Here is a 20,410-nt window from a genome sequence, read left to right on the forward strand (position 1 = left end):
TGAGCTTTCTTGAAACTCCCAGCTTTAGCCCTACAGTGGGCCCCAACAGTACATGCTGCCTAGAGATTATAGGTACCATGTCATAGCCTCCAACTGTCAGACTTTTCTGTTTTGGCAGTGACAGTTAAGTCTACTCCCATGGGCATTGGCTGCTTAAGTTTGTTTAAAGTTACATTAATAGATCTTGATTTTTTTATCATTTATGTGAGACTATTCAGAGGTCTGTTTTTTTCTTATTTTACTCAGATATGCTCTTTGGCCAATATTGCTGTTGTTTGAATTGACTTCCAATTTTTAATTCATTTCAAACTGGATTGAGTTTTGTTGTTAGTTCATTGTCAGCTTTGGGATTTTATAATGCTTTTAAAAAACACCATGCTGGATCAAATGAAGATTACTAAAAATAAAATATTGCAGGTATTTTCCCACTGAAAAAAATAGGTTGATCATTGCTCATATATATTATATATCAAGTGAAGAGTCCAGAGAGTTTTTCCTTGCCGTGAGAAAATTCTCAGACTGGAATTCTGTGAACAACTCATTTCTCTGCGGGAATTTTTAGGTGTCTTTTAAAGTACTTCGTGCTAAAGAGGTACTGACATATAATCCATTGCAACAGCAGGTGTCTTCTTTTTACATAAATCACCTTTTCTCATCAAAGCAAAATTGAGAAATCCTTGAGGTGTCTAAGAAAAATAGAGCAGTTGGTTGCATTTCATCTCCAGAATGGTTCTAATTCAAATAATTGAATGATATGTATGCTCATCCACTCTGGATTCGCTGCATCACTTAGCTGTGATGTTCTCCACAGAGTTCTCTGTGTTCAGGTGAAGTTACCATTCACCATTAGAACTGGGAGAAACCAGAAATTCATGATGTAGATCTGTGACTGGTCTCTCGGGACACTTTAAAATCTGCTGATTGTGCAAGGAGTTACCTAGACCTCAAGGTACTCTTCTTTCAATGGGCAGTGTTTTAGGGTGTTAGGCACCTGAGCTACACTTTGTTTAGATGATCTTTGAATAGGAACCTTAAGCAGAATAATCAAGATTAGTCCTATTTTCAGTTCACACTTAGTCTTCTGTTGCTGTAGAGAAGACAGTGTACTTCAGAAATGTTGGTGTGATTTTTATATGTGTGTGTGTGTGCATATATATATGTACATATGTACATAGATATTTGTATAGGTACTTGAATGCATCTTCCTAGAAGAGAAGTACTAAGCTATAGAAAACTTAATTCATATGCTTTGCAAACTCTGATGAAGAGAGTGGGGTTTTTTTTTTCCTTTGGAGAAGGGTTATTAAAACATTAAAAATAGAAAATTCATTATAATAGATTTCATTGCAGTAATGCTTGAATAACTTTGGTTCAAACAAGGTTAGGAATTTGTGGACATATGTAAAATGTCACAACATGAAATTCTTAAAATTCCAGATCATTTGTGGGCATTTAATGCATGTCACTTTAAAAATAATATTCATGCTCCAGTAGCAGTCAGAAGCCGTGTCCTGACATGGTAAATATTGTACGAAGATATATCTGAAACAGTCCTTGCCATAAAGACTTTACAATAGAATGTAATTAGGATTCTGTATTCTGTAATGTCCTATATTAATTAGCAGTCAAAATCCAATTTTCAAAGCCCTGCTTTGAAACCTATTCACCCTGCAGGCCACATACCATACTGCCACAGCCTGAAATAGCCTGTCTCAGTGACTTGATTATAAAATAAACTAGATAGAATATATGGCTTCATGTATGTTCCCAGCAGGAGAAATAAATTCCCATTTTAGAAAATAGTGTTTTATTTGCAAAGTTGAATGTCCAACTTATACAGTTTTTCAATATTGTTAGATAAGGTAACCAAAGAACCCTTTGCGGGATAGGATGAACTTGTGCAGAGAACAGGAACATTTTCTTACAGCTCTGCTGAATGGGGAAGAATATGTAACTTTTGCCAGAGATCAAAGTCTAAGCCAAACGGTACCGTTTATTGCTGGGCTAGTGTGTTCAATTGTTGGGATTGTTGGTGATTATACAACACATAAGGAAGTTTTCTGAACAGTTTGTTGTTTGCCCTAAGTCATTTTTCTCCTGTGAAAATGTTCCTCTGGGCAATTTCAAGTTTTGAGTACTAGCCTTTCTCACTTCTCCTCTCCACACCCCCTTCTGGAATTAAAAAAAGAAAGCTTGAATGCACATTGAACAGTTGTTCTAAATCTGAGTTCACCATGAGCCCTGATCTAAAATTTACATTTTCATGCTGTGTAGTAATACATGTGAATCTTAATGGACTTTGAAACTTTGTCTTTAAAAAAAAGCAGTGCTGTTACTTACTATTCATCCTACTGTACAGGGATGCAGGACAACCAGAGTATAATAATTTAAGAAAGAAAATCCTTGAGCAGAGATTTCATTTTCATCTAAGCCATATATTACTATATATATAGTGAATCCTGTCTGTCATTTTTCAGGCTTCTTCTTTCCTTCTCTGCTTCACTGTTCTGCAACTTGACAAAAACTTTTTTTCCAAGTATAAATACAAGAAGTTTGTATGGCAAAGTCAGTCATAATTTTCTTGTTGAAATATAGAAATTAATGTAGTCTCATAAAAGAGAGCTTATACTTTTAACAAGTGAAGATGAGAAAGGATTAAAAGTGCAGATTTATTGAAGACTTTGTGGGAGAGTTATTAATATACTGTGAAAACTAGCAGATCACGTTAAACAATGGAAGTTTTTTGGCTGCAAGATGAGAGTGCAGTTCCTTCACAGAAGTGGAGGAAAGTCATGACAGAAATTATCTGACTAGCTTTTGAACTGCTGTTTCGCTGAAATGCTGCGAAGAATAAAAAGGAAGTACTCATAGCCTGATGTTTTAGAGAGATACAACTACTCTATGTATGTCACTTTCCCATCCCCCACCTGCATCCTGCTGAACATTCTGAACACATTGGATCATTTTGTCTAGGTCTGGCAGAGATGTTGATCTCTCAAAAAATGGCCTGAACATGTTTTGTGAAAATAGGCAGCAAGACAGAGTAAATAACTCTAAAATGCTTAGGCTGCAGTGTGAGTCCATGCAGTGTTAGGCACCTGAGAGTTGGCACTTGCCATGGCAACACACTTGCCATTGGAAACACCTTAGGCACTGGACTTAATAAATCTATAGGAAATCTATCTTCCTTAGCTGCTGTGCTCACAGAACTACTTTTTAAGAAATGAAACGGTTGCCCAAAATGATGTGAAATCAAATATAACAACTTTATTTCTAGAGTTTTTCTGAATTCCAGTACAATATGGTTGCAATTTACAGATTTGACTTCAGAAGAATTGTATTATTAAGGGGAAGCATTAACCTTTTGCAGGCTCTATCAGAGCAACCATGAAAATCTTGTGAAAATTTAAGTTGGGATTGTTGGTGAATTGGTGATTGAGGGCAGCCACCAATGATAATTCAGCAAATGGCTGAGGAAAGAAGAAGAAAACCCTACACAAAGAACAGAAATAAGTGTTCGTATAGTCCATATATAAAGAATCGTTATTTCAAGATGGTTTATCTCCTGACCTAAAATTTTATGCTGCTTTTTAAGACCTATATTGTTATTCTCAAAAATTCAGAATTAACTGAAAGGACAAAATTTTTTTTAATGTTGTTCTATTTTAAATTTCTAGTGAGAAAATTTTTGAATTTTGTGTTTTCTTCATTATAGTATTTTTATAGTAACAGGCAGAAAGCAAGAAAAAAGGATAAAATACGTCAATATTGTACTGAGTTTGCCTTGGAGAACATCAGATTTTGGCACCACGATAAGCAAGTTTCATTGTACCAACGTTTGCTAGATAAACTAACTTTTGGTAGTTAGCACGTTTTTACTTTATGTCTGTACTTTGTCTGAAAATTTTCAGCGAGGTAAGATGGCTTTCCCATGTAGCTTAATCTACTAAAGAAGAATAGCTTCCTATTCTCCAGCTAGCCTTTTCCAGCTGCCCTGGCTGTTTCTTCCACCTTGCAAATTTCTGGCTGGTCTTCAAATTGGTCAACAATTTTCTTCTTCCTTCCCAATGCCCACAAGTATCTTTGCCCCCATCATCACCAGGTCAGAAGGATCACCAGTGCATGAGTTGTAGATTACTAGGTCTGTCACCTCATTTCTGCTCCTGATTCCTGCCAAGCAGCTCCTCTTCATTTCATCTTGACTCCCACAGATGCTCAGCCAAAATGCTCATGGCCATCTCATTTCATCTTGTTCCTGCCAAGTGTCCCTGATTGATCTAAAAGAGCTCAGAGGCTCTTCAGAAGGAGGTGAACTTGGTTGATTGTGTGGGAGGCAAGAAAGTAGAAAAGAAACTGAAAAATGTAGTAGTCTTCTAAAAATTACCTTCTTAGTCTTGGGAGGGAATCTTGGGCTGCTGGTCAGGGTGTATGGAATGGGAACAGGAGGCTTCTTTGGGAACTTCACAGTGATGATAAGGATTGCCAGCTCTGGAGACAGATAGGCATGCAGACCAATGCAAGTTCAGTCCTCAGAAGAAGAAGTGTTTAAAATCTTTGGCCTCAAACCTGTCACCTAGGTGGCTGTCTGATTGGTGCTCTGCTCCTGAATATTAAGAAATTAAAACAAAGATTATGGATGCTACAAACCAGGAAGAGCATAGTACAAAGAAGTCTTCTGCATGTTGGTTGGTACTGCCACTGAAAGGCAAGCAGTGGGTAGCAGAATGACTGGCAGGAGATAAAGTGGCCAGAAAGTCAGCTCAGAGATACAGCCACCAAAAGGTTTGAAGTATGTTTTGAACAAGTTAATCAAACTAAGCAAACTAAATTACGGCTTGTGGACTGCCAGATAAAATGCTGTTGTCAGTGAGAAAAAACATTGCAAATTTTTCTGTATGGTCTCCACACCAAGATTTTTGTTGCTGAAGCACAGCTCTTTCTACATACTTCAGTCATAAGCATTTTTTGTAAGTAAAACCAAAGCTTTACTCATTCTGTGGTAAATTGGACCTAATTTTCAGGTCACTGAACAGATTTAATAAAGAGAGATTGTACTGTAATGTTTCATTCAGCATTAGAGCTCTTGTATTTATTTTCTGATCTGAGCAGTTCTAGTTTCTAACATTAGACATTTTTGAATCACCATATCCTGGCTTTCCCTTGTGAAATTGGGCGTTTTGACAGTAAAGAAAACAAACTTTGTTTGTACTCAAATAGGTGTGGACATGCCCAATGACTAACAGAAGTTAATTCACTTGTAATTTTGGTCTGTAGCCTGTAAACCTTTCTAAATATGCCTTTATGTGAAACAAGGCATTCGCAGCATTGATTGCCAGGCTAGAGCTTTAAATTACAAATATCCTTTTTTTTTTGAAGGAATTTACTTAACAGGCTTCCAAGTAAAAAATAATGTACTCAAATTTGCTAGTAAGTGTATTTCTTTATTTTTTATGACTAGACACCAAAAGGTCTTATTTTGGGATGTTCACAAATAATTTCCACCAAAGAAAATTGGCAAGATGCTGTCCCTTCTGTCCTCGCTGTTGGAAATCAAGCAGTCTTGAGGAAGCTGTTTCCAGGTGTACATTTATAACACTATCTTATCACATCTTATATAACACTATCTATATCACATGTTATTCTGTGTGATGCGTGGATGAAGTATCCATTTGATACTTCCATTTGGATTTTTGCTTTCCCAGTTGCTATGCAACTCATGACTTAGGTACTAGACAACACTCAAAAGCACTCTGCAAATAGACCAATTAATTTATTTTTAACATCTCTGTGATGCTTATTGCTATGGCGTTAGTGAGTGTTTCAAATAAAAATATTTTACAGAATGTTCTTGAGAGCAGAGCATATATTATTAGCCCCACATTTTGGATGAGGAACAGCAGCAAACAGGTATTATGCTTGAAAACTCCCATTGTTTTTACTTTATGTCTGTATCTCCCAACTTATATCTAGATATTGTATATTGTGTTCACTTGAGTTGAATTTCTTGACTTTTTCAGTAGCAGAGGGGTTACACATGACATTATAGATGGCACTAATTTAAATTTCTAGTCATCTGCCCTTTACTGGAAATGAATAGTATGATCAAAAGCAGTTGGATAAGTTCTTCCTTGTTTTTTCATAGTGTTTATAATTCTTGATGTTGTTGTGATTTGTGTTAGTAGCACATACAGATGTTTCAGATTTGGACTGTAGGAACAGGATGGCACACATTGCATTAAACAGTCTGCAAACGCATAGATTTTATTTATACACCGATTGTAATATTTACTGTATGAGTATAGGTAGGGCGAACACCTCTGCTGATCTAATTCCTCTTTTAATGATGAAAAGGATAATGTAGTTGTACTGTTGTCTTTACACAGTGAGAGAAATGAAGTGTTGACATAAAGAAATTTTAAACAGCTGTAGCAGCATCCATGCTAGGGATTCTTTCAGCTTATTGCCTTTTTTTTTCTTTTTTTTTCTTGTACTTCTGCCAGTAAAAAATCTGTGTATGAGAAGGTTATAGTATGACAGTTGGTAATTTAGTGTGTAGTCCTTATTTACTGCACATTAGCAAACCCTGTTTTGAAAATAGAGTTACTTAGCATACAGTTTTAATGGCTGTAGTTGATGCATAAACTCATTTTGGCATGCAGCAGTCAGAAAGCAGTGGTGAAGGCATAGATTATTTTGAATTCACAAGGAGGAAAGCTATATTTTATGCTGTTTATTAACTTCTTATTCCATTTGCTCCCATTCAGTTAGGCAAACTGTGAACTGCGTTGCAGATCCTCATGAGGAAAGGCAGAGATAATTCAAATGGTTGTGATCAGAACTTTCAGGTCCCTGCATCTCAGTAAATTCAGCCCTTGTCTGAATTTATAACACTTTTTTGGTTGGTGAGGATGGGGGCGCAGCAAGAGGAAGGTGTCAAAATCCACTTACAGTTGGGCATGTGTTGATTTTAAGGTGAATCAGATTTGGTGCCAAGAAGGCTGATAAGCTTTCCTTTACTGAAAATAAAAGTAGTTTCTCTCATGTGGTACTTTCAGAGTCTAGTGTCAGTTTTAATAACTGCAGTAATCATTATAGTTGAATATACTGAATCAAATATCAATATAATTTTAATATAATTCATTACATTTCTGTTTTTCAGGAGAAGTTGATGTGGACTGGTCCATCAGTAATAAAGACTTGGAGGTAACACAGACAACCAAATTGTTCCATGTTTTTTTTATTTTAGACCCATTGATTGTACATGGCAAAACACAAATACAGATGTATAAAAACATCTTTGTACATCATTTCTGCATTTCTTTGTTCTTTATTTGAAGAAAAGTTACATAAGGGAGAGTAATTCTCAGACAACTGTCAATCCTCCTTATTTTCAAACTAGCATAATACCTCTTTCTTAATAGCAGGGTCATTTTTCACAGCAGTCACCTGTGATGCCAGAAAGGGATGATCAGATATGGAGTGAGCAGAAAGAATAGATGAACTAAAAATACAAGACATTCATGCAGGTATTAATAGCAGGAGAAGGAGAAAAATGGAGAAAGGGTTTTGTTCTAATTTCTTTAAAAGTGTCTGTGATACACAAGTAGCTGTCTGACCTAATGGACTGCTGGAATCTAGGACCCTAGGAATGGGTCTTGGAAGTTACAATTTAGACAGACTTTACTTTATTTGGTAATTAGTTAATATTTCAAAAGAATAGATATTACTTCTAAGAATAATCCCTACTTAATGGAATGCCTGTATACAATATATACCTACTGTTATTGCTTAAAGCCATTCTCCTTTCTTTAGCATTTGTAGGCTTATTCTTTAAAATATTGCGCTTTATTATAAAAGCACTAAAGGATTTTTGGCAAAATTGATTGCCAGCTGGGATGACTTTCCTAAGGGCTTGTCTAACATGGAAGTTGCTGCTTCATAACTAACTTTTTCCAGCAGATGGTTCCTTTTTCTACATACCCTTGGTCTGTTTTGTCTTGCACCTTAATTTCATTCACTATAGTGAAGAGATACAGTCCAGTATTAATTGTTTTTAGGATAGGCCAAAACATTGTGTTTGGGATGCCTGCTGTTCATTTGTTCTGACTGAACATGACAATAACAGTGTGGATCAGACCAAAAGCCTAGAATCCTTATCACTGCTAGTTTCTGATGCCCAGGGAAGAACAGAAGACTGGTAAAGTGTACAGTATACTTTTCCTGTTTTCAGTAATTTGCAGTTCAGCAATTTCCTGAAAAAGGTGTTGGGATATCTTTGTGTTTTGGGTGTATTTTTAATTTCATAGATTTGCACAAGTACTTGGTATTCTTTGCATCCTGTGACAAAGAATTCCACAGTTTACAAATATCTTGTAAAAAAACTGACTTCTGTTTGTTTGGAGCTTTTCTACCTTATAATTTCATTTGATTTAACCCCTGGTTCTTGTATTAGGACAGACAGTTAAAAAAACCTGTTTTTTACGCTGAAAACTGCTACTTTGCATATTTGATCCTCATTTGGGAAGCCATTCCATACCTTTGATCATCTAGCTGTCCTTCCGTATTCCTTTGCTAGTTCTGCTATATCTTTTCTAAGAGGAAGGTCCAGAACTTTATGTAGTATTCAGAACAAATGTGTGCCATTTATTTATACAGTGAATAGCAATGTTTTTTTGTATTCTTCTGTATTTCTTTCCTAAGAATTCCAAACATTTTTTGCTTTTTAAGTTACTGAACTTTAACCTGATACTTGATAATATCTATTTACTCTAATTTACCTGTCTTTTGCTAGCTGTTCTCTCGTGATCAGATTTTTCATGCTTTCCTATATCTCTACTTCCGCTTCTGCATTTGGGTTCCTCCATTCAGAGCAATATGTAGGACAGCGGTATCCGGTAGGACAGCGGTATCCGTAGATGTCATATGTTTTTTTTTTTTCTTTCTGAAAGCAAGGAACAAGCTGAACAAGATAAATTACAATGAAAAATCCAGCTGTAATTTTTCTGTGGAAGTTTTAAGAATGTTCTTCCCTGAATATACAACAGCTGTTGAAAGCTGAGCTCTGATGAAGTAGAAAGAGGTTTATTTGTTGGGGTAGAGACTTCCTCTGAACCAGTTTTGGAAGAGGATGAGGGATATGGAAGCTTCTCCAAAGAGGAGTTCATCATTCTATAACGATGAACTTAATTCTTCCTTCCCAGTCTCTTCAGAGACTAATAATTATTTTGTGGAAGCTGAATCTCTACTCCCTCTATTCCTTTTGCAGCACAGTCTGCACCACAGATCTACTGTGGTTAGTAGCCTCCTTGCAGTTACAGAAGTTGGGCTCAACTTGGTAGTTGGTACAATTAGGCTGTATCCTGAAATATTTGCATTAGTTACTGGAGTAGCCAAGAACACTAAGCTTCAACTGAATTGCCCCATTCCTTCTAATTTCTTTTCCAAGGTCCAATAAAGCTTACATAATTGGGTGACATTAATGATCTCTTTTGCTTGAGAGAAATGCTCTTGTGTACCTCTTCTGTTCACTTATCTGGAATATTATTTCAGTTTTTTAAAAACTATGATGTTTACTAGGCAAAAAAAGTTCATGAGAGGATTTTCAGTTCTGTCTGCCTCTTCAGAATGTGCAAAGTCATTGGAAGAGACTGGTTTCCAGCTTCTTTCTCTCTATTTTTTTTTTAACCTTTCTTTACAATTGCAAATTGCAGATTTGGTCTAAACTTCTATAACATTGTATTTTGCGAAAAAGTTTCCCTTAATTTGTTTGGGGAACTTGTAACTTGCACTTGCAGTTAATGTTAGTTATATTTGCATTATGGGAAAATTTCAGTTCATCGTGAAATAGCCTAGTGAATAAAAGTGTCTGAACTCAGCAAGAGAAAGCAAAACTTCATAGCTGTAATTTTAAACAGCAAAAAGGAATGTCCTAAAGTGGAAATTTGAACAAGACAGTAATTTTCTTCTAAGCAATACAAGTTTCTCTAGAACAGAATTATCCAACGGAAACCTGTATAAGTAAATTGTACTTGTAAAAGATTAGATTTCTAACTGAACACTGTCAGCAGTGACCCATTCAAATCTGCAGTTCTAGCAAGCACTAAGCCGTACAATCAAAAATGATAAATGCATTTTTCTCTTTTTGTCTCCTCAGGCACAGATCTGTAACTATGCAACTGTGAGGCGTACAAGTGTCCGATACTATACAGCTGATAAAAATGTTACCTGTAGAAACTGCAGTAGACCTGGTCATTTGTCCAAAAACTGTCCTATTCCAAGGGTAAATGCAATGTTTTAATTACTTTTAGATGCAGCTGTTGTTTCTAAAGCTCTTTTGTGTTTGCCATTAGAACCTTTGCTTTAGTGGTTTATTATTTCATTGAAAGGTTGCTCCAGGCTGAGGGATATCTTACCGTGCAAAAAATCAGTTTACTTCATAAAATTAGCTGTCTTGTGAAGGTGATAGCTCTTGTCCATTTTATAAAGGAAAAAGGTCTGTAAGCATAAATGGAGCAGAAAGAGACATAACTACAAAATAAGGACATATTTTTTATATTGTAAAAAACAATTGTAAGGTATAAAATTTTTTTGAATTGATTTTCCACAAGGAGAGCCTAAGGAATCCAAAATCACCCTTAGCAAATGAATGAAAGAAGAATATCTATATAATAAATCTGGATATGAATAATGTTAAAAGTTGAAAGGATTAAATTAAATTTAATTTCATGCAGTCCTAATAAATGCCAAATATTTTGAAAGTTTGTCCTGAGGTTAGAGGTTTAAAAACCCATCATTATCTTGTGAGGAAATGATGGCAGTTGCATGAGAGTATGGATTTACTGGTCCTCACAATAAAAATTTCAAAAATCCACATCTCTCAGTTTCTGAGGCTATTCCCCACACTGACAGTTTGGATTTCAATATAAAGCAAATTTCTCTGTGATTACATCTCAGCCTGTTGAAATGTAAGGCCTTAAAGTGATGACACACTCAGTCACTGAGGAAATCGGTTCTAAACGGATGCAGTTATGGCCCAAGAATAGTTTTCAACATTTTACCTCTATTGTTTCATGCAGGCACTTACACTCATTGATATGAACCACAAGGCAAGTGGGTTAGTCATCTATAGCACAGACTGTAGTTACGGATCACCTCAGTACATGGTGTTGCATGTGATGAAGCTTGTTGCTATTATATGGTTCTATTTTTAAGCTTTCAAGAAATGTCATGAAAAATAAGAGTTCATACAGTGTCCAACATTTCTACTATGTTTAAAATATGCCATCTAATTTAATATTACTTTTTGCTGTATTCACTGAGCAAGCAATACAAGTGCATGCAATGTTTTTAGTGCTCCTGACACGAGGTCAGAAACCAAGAGGAACAGGGAATTTGTAATTTTACTCTGTTTAGTCTTCCTTCACTTCAATTTCTTCATGAAACATAATACCCATGCAGTTCATAGTAAAGAGCAGACATTTATTTGTGGTGGTTTCTTCTTTATTTCATCTTTTGATGTTTTTTCCTTTTCCTTAGTCCATTGAAACTTTCTCACTTACCATACTTCTTTTTGTATTTCTCCATAGAAGATTCCCCCTTGTTGTTTGTGTGCAGAAAGAGGTCATCTACAAAACACTTGCCCAGCACGGTTTTGTTTGAACTGCTGTTTGCCTGGACACTATTCTAAGGAGTGTCTTGAGAGAGCCTATTGGAATAAACACTGTAACCGCTGTGATATGAAAGGGCATTATGCTGATGTGAGTACCGTATATGGCAAAGAACTCGTTCACTGTTGTTTCTGTATCTGTCAAAACTGGAAGCTACACAACCAAAATCTTGTTATATTTTATATTATATTATATAGTGCATATATGTATAAACATACGAAAATGTTATAGCTAATGCTTACATAACAGCATCACAGTTTTTATTAAGAGTGATCCAAAGGAAAGAAACTGTATCTTTTTAAATGTCCAGTTATTAGTTTAGTTTTGTCCACTGTAGTTTGGGTAGTGAAAAATATGCATGGCCATGCCTTATTCATCATGTTTGGTAAAAAGATTTAAGAACTTTTACAGTCTTGCTCATCACATTTAAGGGAAAGACTTAAAAGCCTAACAAATGCAGTTCAGATAGTTTCAATGTATTGATTTAAAAATGGAGAAAAAATGCAGAAAAAATGTTTAATAAATGCAGTATTTAAATGTAACATTTTAGCCTTCTCTCTGTGTGTAAAGAACCATTAAAAATAATAGCAACAGGCACACTAGAGAATTTTTCTCATTTCTGTTGAATCAGAGGTGGTGGTAGACTAAAATTAGGAGACGTGATATGTCTCCAGCATGCCAAGTGAGAGTTAAAGAATAGCTCCGATGCTCCAACAATCCCACATCAGTAAGTTTTTTTTTACTATGATTACATATTCCTGAACAATTGTGAAAATACTGTTAGAAGTTTAAGCTAATATCTAAGTAGATTTGGGAGGCATGTATAACTCTATTGTATTTTACATCGCAAGTGTACTTTACGACAGAAATGGAAATGGTACAGTTTATTTCTTATGCCAGTACAGGTGAATGAAAATTTTATCTGGCAGTACTTTATAAGGAAGCAGGTTTATAACCATATTTATGTGCCATAACTTAGTTTCTGCCTGCTTTTCTATTATTTATAAACATGCAGTAAAAAAGATAATGATGAAAGTAGTTGTCCACTTCCATGTCCCACGGACTGGCTCATCACATATGTGCTGTAAGAGAATTTATAAAGTAGTGGAAGAGTTGCAGAATTGTATTCTCTACCAATAACAGAATAATATACATAAACGTGTTTAATGCCTGGAACCTACTGATGTTTTTCTTAATCTCACAAGAACCAAAGTGGTATTTTCTGTCTTTGGTACTACCATTCAAAACCAGATTGTTTCTATTTAGAAAATATAGTACCAGTGTAGCTCATACAGATTAGAGTGGACACTGTCCCTGTTGCCAGTCACTCTGTTTCCCTACTATGTCAAAGCATTGGAGAGTGAAAAGTACTTGGTGCAAATACTGTTCTCCCTACTTTACCTAACAAAACAACATTTGCTAGGTGTTAGCAAGCTTGCATCTGTATTCACAGTATATAAATGATTCTGCCAAATGGGACTATGGAAGTGCTTTCTTTATGTATCTGTAAGATACTTGTGAAAAAATAGAATGTTCAGTTTACTTCCTATCAGACACATGGCTATTTGTTTCAGGTTGAAGAGCAAAATGGCTGAAGGGTTTCCATTTATTTTGTAGAAGGATGGAGGCCCCATAAAAATATGCATTTTGCTGTTGCTATTTTGTTTACTTTTTTGGATAGCATTAAAATTTTTTCTGGAATTATTGAACATGTTCTGTTTTTTCAATGGCAAGAGCAGTTGTGAAGTGAACATGTGTTACACTTTCAAAGTTGTCCTTGGATAAATGAATAAATAACTTTGTCAGGAAAACAGATATGCAAGTGTTAAAATTGTTCAGGTATTGTAAGGATACTAAGATATGCTTTAAGAACTCATTCAGATAAAGTATACTTTTTTTGCATCTGATGTTCATTTTGGAAGAAGCTGGGACATGTCTGTGCTGAAACCTTGCTTTGAAATCTTGCTGTGTGGAGGGAGTCACCAGAGAATCTCTCTGAAATTAAAAAGACAAAATTAACTCTAACCAGTTAACAGGACTGGATAGTAGTTATCCAAAAGTTGTAAAGGAACTGAAGGTAAAATAACCAGATTACTGAAGGTAGTATGTAACCTCTTTCTTTATAGCTGATTAGTAAATGAGAGGCAAATGCAGTAAAAATTTTTAAGGTTCCAGGGAGATTTGGGTAATCAGATCTTGCAGCCTGATGTCTATACCAAAAATATCAATAAGAACAGCAACAACAAATAGGATGGTGGAATGGTGGTAAAATGTGATATTCTTGGGAGGATCCAGGATGGCTTTTTTGAAAGCCCTGCTTCTCAGATCTCTGGAATCATTCAAAGGAGAGGTCAGTAAGCATGTGTGTAAACATAATCCAGCAGACATAATATACAGTTTCCAAAAGGCATTTGACGAAGTTCCTGACCAAAAGCTGTTAAGCAAACTAAACAGGTGTGGAATAAGAGGATAAAGGTGCAAGGTTTGGATGGATAAATGTTTGGTTAAAAGGTAGAAAGTGGAGAGTAAGTCATGCTTGCAGTGGCATTCTGGAGCTCTGTGTTGTTCAGTATATTCAAGCATTACATGGATGAAGGTGAGCAATAGGGTGACAAAACTTTCTGAGAATTGTTTAGGGTGGCAAAGATGAGAGCCAACTGTGAAGAACTGCACAAGGACTGTAATAGATGGAGGAAAAGTGCAATAAAATGGCAGATAAATTTTATTGTCAATAAATTTAAAGTGATATGCATGGGAAAAAATAATCCCAGTTGTGCATATGAAGTGATGGGCACTGAGCTAACTGTTACCCTCCAGGACTAAAATTTTGGAATTATGAGAGATGTTTCCATAAGAATATCAATTTGATGTTCAGACGTTATGAAAAAAGATGGTCAAGTGAGGAATTACCAGGAAAGCAATAGAGAAGTTGGTGCATTTTTGGTCCCTGTCTTCTGCATCCTCCAGCACAAGAAATGATAAAGTCAGCTAGATCTATTCAGCCTGGAAGAGAGAAGACATACGGGATGATCTACTAAGAGCTACAGAATCATCCATAAGTAGGCTGGAGACAGTGGTTAGGGATCAGTTGTTCACTGTTTCTTCCCATAAACAACTTAAGGGGCATGTGACAAAGGTAGTAGGAGCTACATTCATAACAGACAGGAGGAGGTGATTCGTCATGCAGTAGGCAGCAGACCTGTGAAACTTTTTATCAAGGGACATAGTAGATGCAGAAAGTCTACCCAGGTTCTAGGGGAGACTGGACCAGTTCATGAAAGAGAAATTCACTGAAGCTTATTAAATACATAGAAATTGCATCTAGCTTGGAAAGTCATTGAGCTGATAACAGCTGAATGTGGAAGAGAGCTGGGCAAAGTATGCATGTCTGGTCTGTTCTTAAACTTCATGAGGCATTGGCTTATGGCCACAGTTAGAGACCATGGCAAGGTCTGACCTAGTATAATAATTATAGTTTTCATCCTGCGTTAACTGTTCATAGTAACAGATCTACATGTCTATGCCTCTGTTACAGCTGGTAAAGAGTTATGAGTCCCCTACAGGGCATTTTATCAAAAATTTGGAAGTGTTTTACCAAGCCCAGTAATTATGGCTGTTCTGTATCAGTCTTCCCTTTGTGGTGTTTCTGCTGTCCATGTGAACTGGAGGCAGACCACAGCTTTCACTCTGAACCTGATGTTAAATTGACCCAAGGGAGAAGTTCACCAGAATGCTCTGAAAAATCTAGTGTAGCCTTCATAGAGCAAATTGATTTAACTGACATTGACAACTGATTAAAAACAGTTTCAGGGTAATAAATGTTTTATGCATTAGTTCTGTCATTGTCCCTGAAATAATCCTGAAAATCCATGGAGTTGTCTTAGATTCTGAGTCATATTGGAACCAGCTAAGTACAGCGTGATGTCATCAAGTAGAATACAAAAGAGGTGTGTAGCAGAGTTGTTCAGTCTCGGGTTCAGCTCTGGCCATACACTGCTCACCCTAGGAAACAGCACATCAGCAGTCCGCAGCATCACTGCCCAGCCTTGAATGTGTGTGTGGATATATATGTGTGCATATGTATACATGTGTATACATGAATATATATGTGTGTGTACATTTGTTTACATATATGCGTGCTGAAAAGCGCATAATGGGAACTGTCTTTGCAAACTTGGCAACTGTTCAGGTACATGTCATGAGATACAATGATCAGCGTTCTCAGCCAGTTACTTCTCTCTCATTAGGTCCTCCTCTAGTTTTCCAGGAGTCATTAGCTTGTTTCCCAAGAGTGATGCTCTTAACTATCTATGAATTTTTCTTCTAGAGCCTTCCACATTAAACTAATTTTTAAAATTTATTTAGGGAGAAGGACATATTCCTTTATGTATTATTAAGTATGATCTGTTTCAGAAGGAATGAACAGGATAATACTTTGGAATGTTTATGGAGTTAGTATCTGAAGCTGGACAATACCGTTGTTCCGAACAGATCCACAGAAATACTCCTTACCAGGGCTGAACACCAGAGCTCTTGTGAAGCTCCACTGCTGTGAGAGTAGAAGAGAAACTTCATAAATAGAACAGTTTGGCAGGGGAGGCAAAAATGGTAGACAGAGCAAGATTTTCCTTTACAATTAGGAAGAAACAGTGTACAGAAATTCTGTGGGCTGCCTGACCTTATCCTTTGAGTTAGAAGGTGGTAGGTCCCGGTCTCCTGAGCTTTTAACCGTGCTATGTCTACTGGCACTGTTTGCATAGAGACATGTGCGTATCTGCACACCTCTAGCATAATCTTGTTAGCTAGTGCATCTTCACAAACAGTGGAAGTATATTTCAATAGACATTTATCTTGACATCTCTTTTGGTAGGATAAACCACCTTTAGAGTCAGTTCTCTCAGAAGATTTCTTTTTTGCCTTTGTCATTTTCAAAATTTTTACTGTCAAGTGCTTACCATTAATGATGCACCAGCATCTGAGGGATTGGATGTGTCTCTACGCATACTGAAGCTGAAGTGGCTAAAAGTCTGTGAGGGTTCTATTACGGGTGCTATGATTGGATGTTTTTCCTTGAGTTACATTACATACTCTCACTCTTTTCTCTCTCTTCCTTTTTGTTGAGTCTCTTAGAAGAAACCAATGATTTTGCCAATTTTTCCATGTGATCTTATTCCCTCAGTGGCATTCTGTTTTTTTCATGCCTGCTCGTAAGTCAATTTCTATCTAATCGTAAGCATATGTAAACATTACAAAGAGTCTTTTTAATCCCTGTGGTTAAACACCTTAATTCTTTTGAGGTGTCAGGAGATTGTGGTCATGTGAAGCTTGTTATGAGGGAAGAGTCTTTACATCTCTTTGTGTAAGAATGTTTTTAAAGTGAAGCATTTTATTCTTTTTGCAGTTGTTTTTATACAAAGGTAATGAAAAGTGTTTGTTTTATTAAATCTTTTGTTTTACTATGGTGACTTGCATTGGGGCAGCTCCTAACAGCCGCCACTTTGACAAAGCACCAGAGGATTCTGTTAAAAAGTTGTGTTTAGTAATTGTAGTTGTCGTGTCAGACCATAACTGACTTGGAGCTGAAGGATTTTTGTGAGATGAGTAGCTGTGCCAGCAGGGACCCAAGTCTCTTGGGCCAGCCGCGCTCTCATTAAGATTTGCCGCTAGCCGTGGCGGTGTTCGGCAAGTATGTGACGTGCATTCTGTTATTGTATGCTTGGCTTGTCAGCCTGCAGCTTTCTGACACTCACTTATGTCACTCTTTATTCAGAGAGGAAGAAGCTTTTGATAATTTGACAAGACAAGCTCTTAAACGATCTAGGTCATGGCCTTCACTGTCTGTGATTGTGAACATATTTCCTGAAAGCCCTGTCACTCATCACAGCTACATTTTCTCCCGGGGAGCCATAGGCCCGTCCTGGTCTCTTGTCAGCTCATACATTTTGGTTATTCATATACCAAATACAGTAGTGGGGTTTTTTTCTTCACTTTTGCAAATGCTAGCATGTTAGTAAGGCTAATCCTTTCTCCTGTGTTGTGTTCCCAGCAGGGTTGTGTTCAAGGGTTCTCTCTAGTACAAGGCAGACAACTGGCCAAGGGGAGCTGAAAAGGAGGAAAGGCCGCTTAGTGCTGTTTTTGTGTTTGTTCATTGTTGTGGAAATATGAGAACTGGTGGCAAGGGCCTTGTCTATTGAACACTTGAGTCTTGGTCTGCTGTCAGGGGCTGTTTAAGATTGAGTGTTTTATTTTCTTTGATGTTCACATTTGAGAATAGGGAAGTGGGAATTAAACAACAGATGCATTAAGCCGTTGTTCTCGTAAAACAATAATTAGCACCTGATAAAATTCAATATGGGTTGAAATGCACAATATACTGGCTAGATTCATCTGGTGTGGCAGACTTAGTTGGTTCATGTTTGAACAGTATGAATAATAACCATTTCATAGTACTCAAATATGAGTTACAATAAAAATAGTATTAATTTCCAAAAAAAGAATTGTGCGGAATTTAGAAAAGGCACAGAGATGTAGTTAAAGATACTGGAAAGTGTACTTTGTATATGTTTTGTGAAGCTGTAAAGTGGTGGAACCGCTTTTAATAGTAGGCACCTTTTGTGTTCATACATCTATATGCTAGTAAGGTCAGACCACTGGGGCAGGAAATAAATGCAATTTTATTTTAATGTAGTTCATCACACTGCTATCATACTTGTATACCACAAGAGCTTTTCTTTAAATGAGGGCAATTCATGGTTAAGTACTTTTAAATAAGCAAGAAAAATCACAGATTCAGTTGTTGTTGTATTTGGTTATGCCTTTTTCCATAACAAACCACTTTACTTCATTTGAGAAGCCAGTATTTGGTAGTAAATGTTAATTACATTTTTTTGTCATTGCATGATAAGAGATACAGACAATAGTTCTGAGTTGATGCAAAGCAGTAAAACTCCAAGTTAAAAGCATCATTTTTAAAAGGCCGTTGTTTAGCCAGACAACCATTTTAGACTATTGTATTGCACTTCTGAAGTTTTTTGAGTGATCATTGTGATTATGAAAAGTATTACATTGAATAACTCTCTGAATGAAGAAATATGCTTGGCCAATTTTCCTTTAGCTTCCTCTTCCTGCCTCCCTTAAGTTTTCCCACAGCCTTAAAACAAGCTTAAAGATGATAATAATAAAACCTACCTTTTGATAGAATTGCTAGTAGTTGGGATTGTTGCCATTTGAGTATTTTGTTAAAAGCTCTGCCAGTTGTCTGCCAAAAGCTCTGCCTTTGTGCCAGGTCAAAAAAATACTATTCAAAAATCCTGGTTTTTTTCTTTATTAAATAGTTGCTGTGTAAGTAAAGGTCATATGGCAGAGTGGCATTTTGCCAGTGTATGAAAACTCATTGATTGCAATTTTTCAACCATATTAGTGTGGGGACGCTGTGGTAATCAAAAACTATCCAGAACTAATGTATAAATAACTGCTTGCTACCCCTGTGCTAAACCAGCAAAAGTGTTGTGTACAGTTGAAGCCCTTTATGGCTTTGAGGAAGAAGGCAATGTCTTTCCTAGAATTTTTGTTATTGAATAGAGAATGTTTATATATTGCATTTGAGAATCCTATGTAAGTGCCAAACTAGGATCTGTTTTGGTGAAGGAAGAAAATCCTTTTGTTTGCATTCCAAGACAGCCTGAGTGTGTTCAAACCGTCAAATGTTGTAGTGTTTTCCACTGTTAGAGATGTGGTGTATTTCACAGTTTCCTTATAGAAATATTAATATAATGCTTAAATATTTACATGCAGTATTTGAGTAAGAGGAGATATGTAGAACCATTACACAGAGCAGATTGTAGATTTTTCTCCAGAAAATTGTGTCACTGACAGAATGAATAATAAATAATATAATTTCCATCACATCCGGGGAAAACATACTGTATATGCCATAGGGTGACTGTCAAAAACTCAGATCATTTTTTGAGAGATTCTGTTGCTAGTATTGGTTGTTGTTGCTGTTTTTTAATTAGCATGCTCTGTCAGTATAAAAGAAGGCAAGAATTTAGGCATGAGAGAAAAAATTCGTCAAAATCTTAAGAAATGTTAATAATACCAATTTGCAAGTAGTCATGAGACTTCAATATTTGAAATTAGAACTACAACATGTTAAATAGAAGCCACAGAATAAGTAATATTTCTTCTTAATGTACTAAAAACTGAGACTGGCAAACCACCTTTGTAATTGTTCAAATGATCGAGAAGTTATTTTACTGTAAGTGTAAATGTTTTAAAACTAGAAGACCTCCACTGAAATAACTCTGTACACATTCTCTCAAATGCTAAAATGGCTAATAGACAAAGTACCAGTATAGCTGTAGCTGTTTAGGGTTTGGGGGAGAAGAAGAGGAGCAGACAGAAATACCATTAATTTTGTAAAAATATTAAGAACCATTCAGAAAATATCCCCTGTCTCATGGATAATTAACACAATCTTATTTTGTTAAAGATGTTTCACATTTTGCTCTTTTCTGTCTCTTACCTATTCTTCAGGATATTGCGGAATAGTTGTGACTGAAAATCTGTTCTGTACATTTTTTTTACAGTGGACTGCACTTAGAAGTTTGTGTGCATGATTGGCAAAGTAAAAAAAAAAAAAAACAATCAAGGAAGCCATTGTAAAAATAGAAACATTATAGCAATCTGTTATGCTCCTTGTTTACAACTCATCTGACATGAGGCTACTAAGGATTATTACATGT

The 20,410-nt window shown here is 36.2% G+C and overlaps 1 protein-coding gene across 8 annotated transcripts in view; it reads left to right on the top strand.

Moving 5' to 3' along the window:
* Window positions 1-20,410, top strand: part of ZCCHC7 (zinc finger CCHC-type containing 7) — a 119,708-nt gene that overhangs the window by 74,094 nt on the left and 25,204 nt on the right. For all 8 annotated transcript variants that reach the window (XM_026099382.2, XM_026099384.2, XM_026099378.2 and 5 more), the window contains 3 exons: window positions 7,160-7,203; window positions 10,154-10,279; window positions 11,586-11,756. In XM_026099382.2, the coding sequence (XP_025955167.1) occupies window positions 7,160-7,203; window positions 10,154-10,279; window positions 11,586-11,756 (341 nt within the window). The remainder of the gene's footprint in view (window positions 1-7,159; window positions 7,204-10,153; window positions 10,280-11,585; window positions 11,757-20,410) is intronic.

Source organism: Dromaius novaehollandiae, chromosome Z (assembly GCF_036370855.1).
Source record: "Dromaius novaehollandiae isolate bDroNov1 chromosome Z, bDroNov1.hap1, whole genome shotgun sequence".
NCBI classification, from domain to species: domain Eukaryota; kingdom Metazoa; phylum Chordata; class Aves; order Casuariiformes; family Dromaiidae; genus Dromaius; species Dromaius novaehollandiae.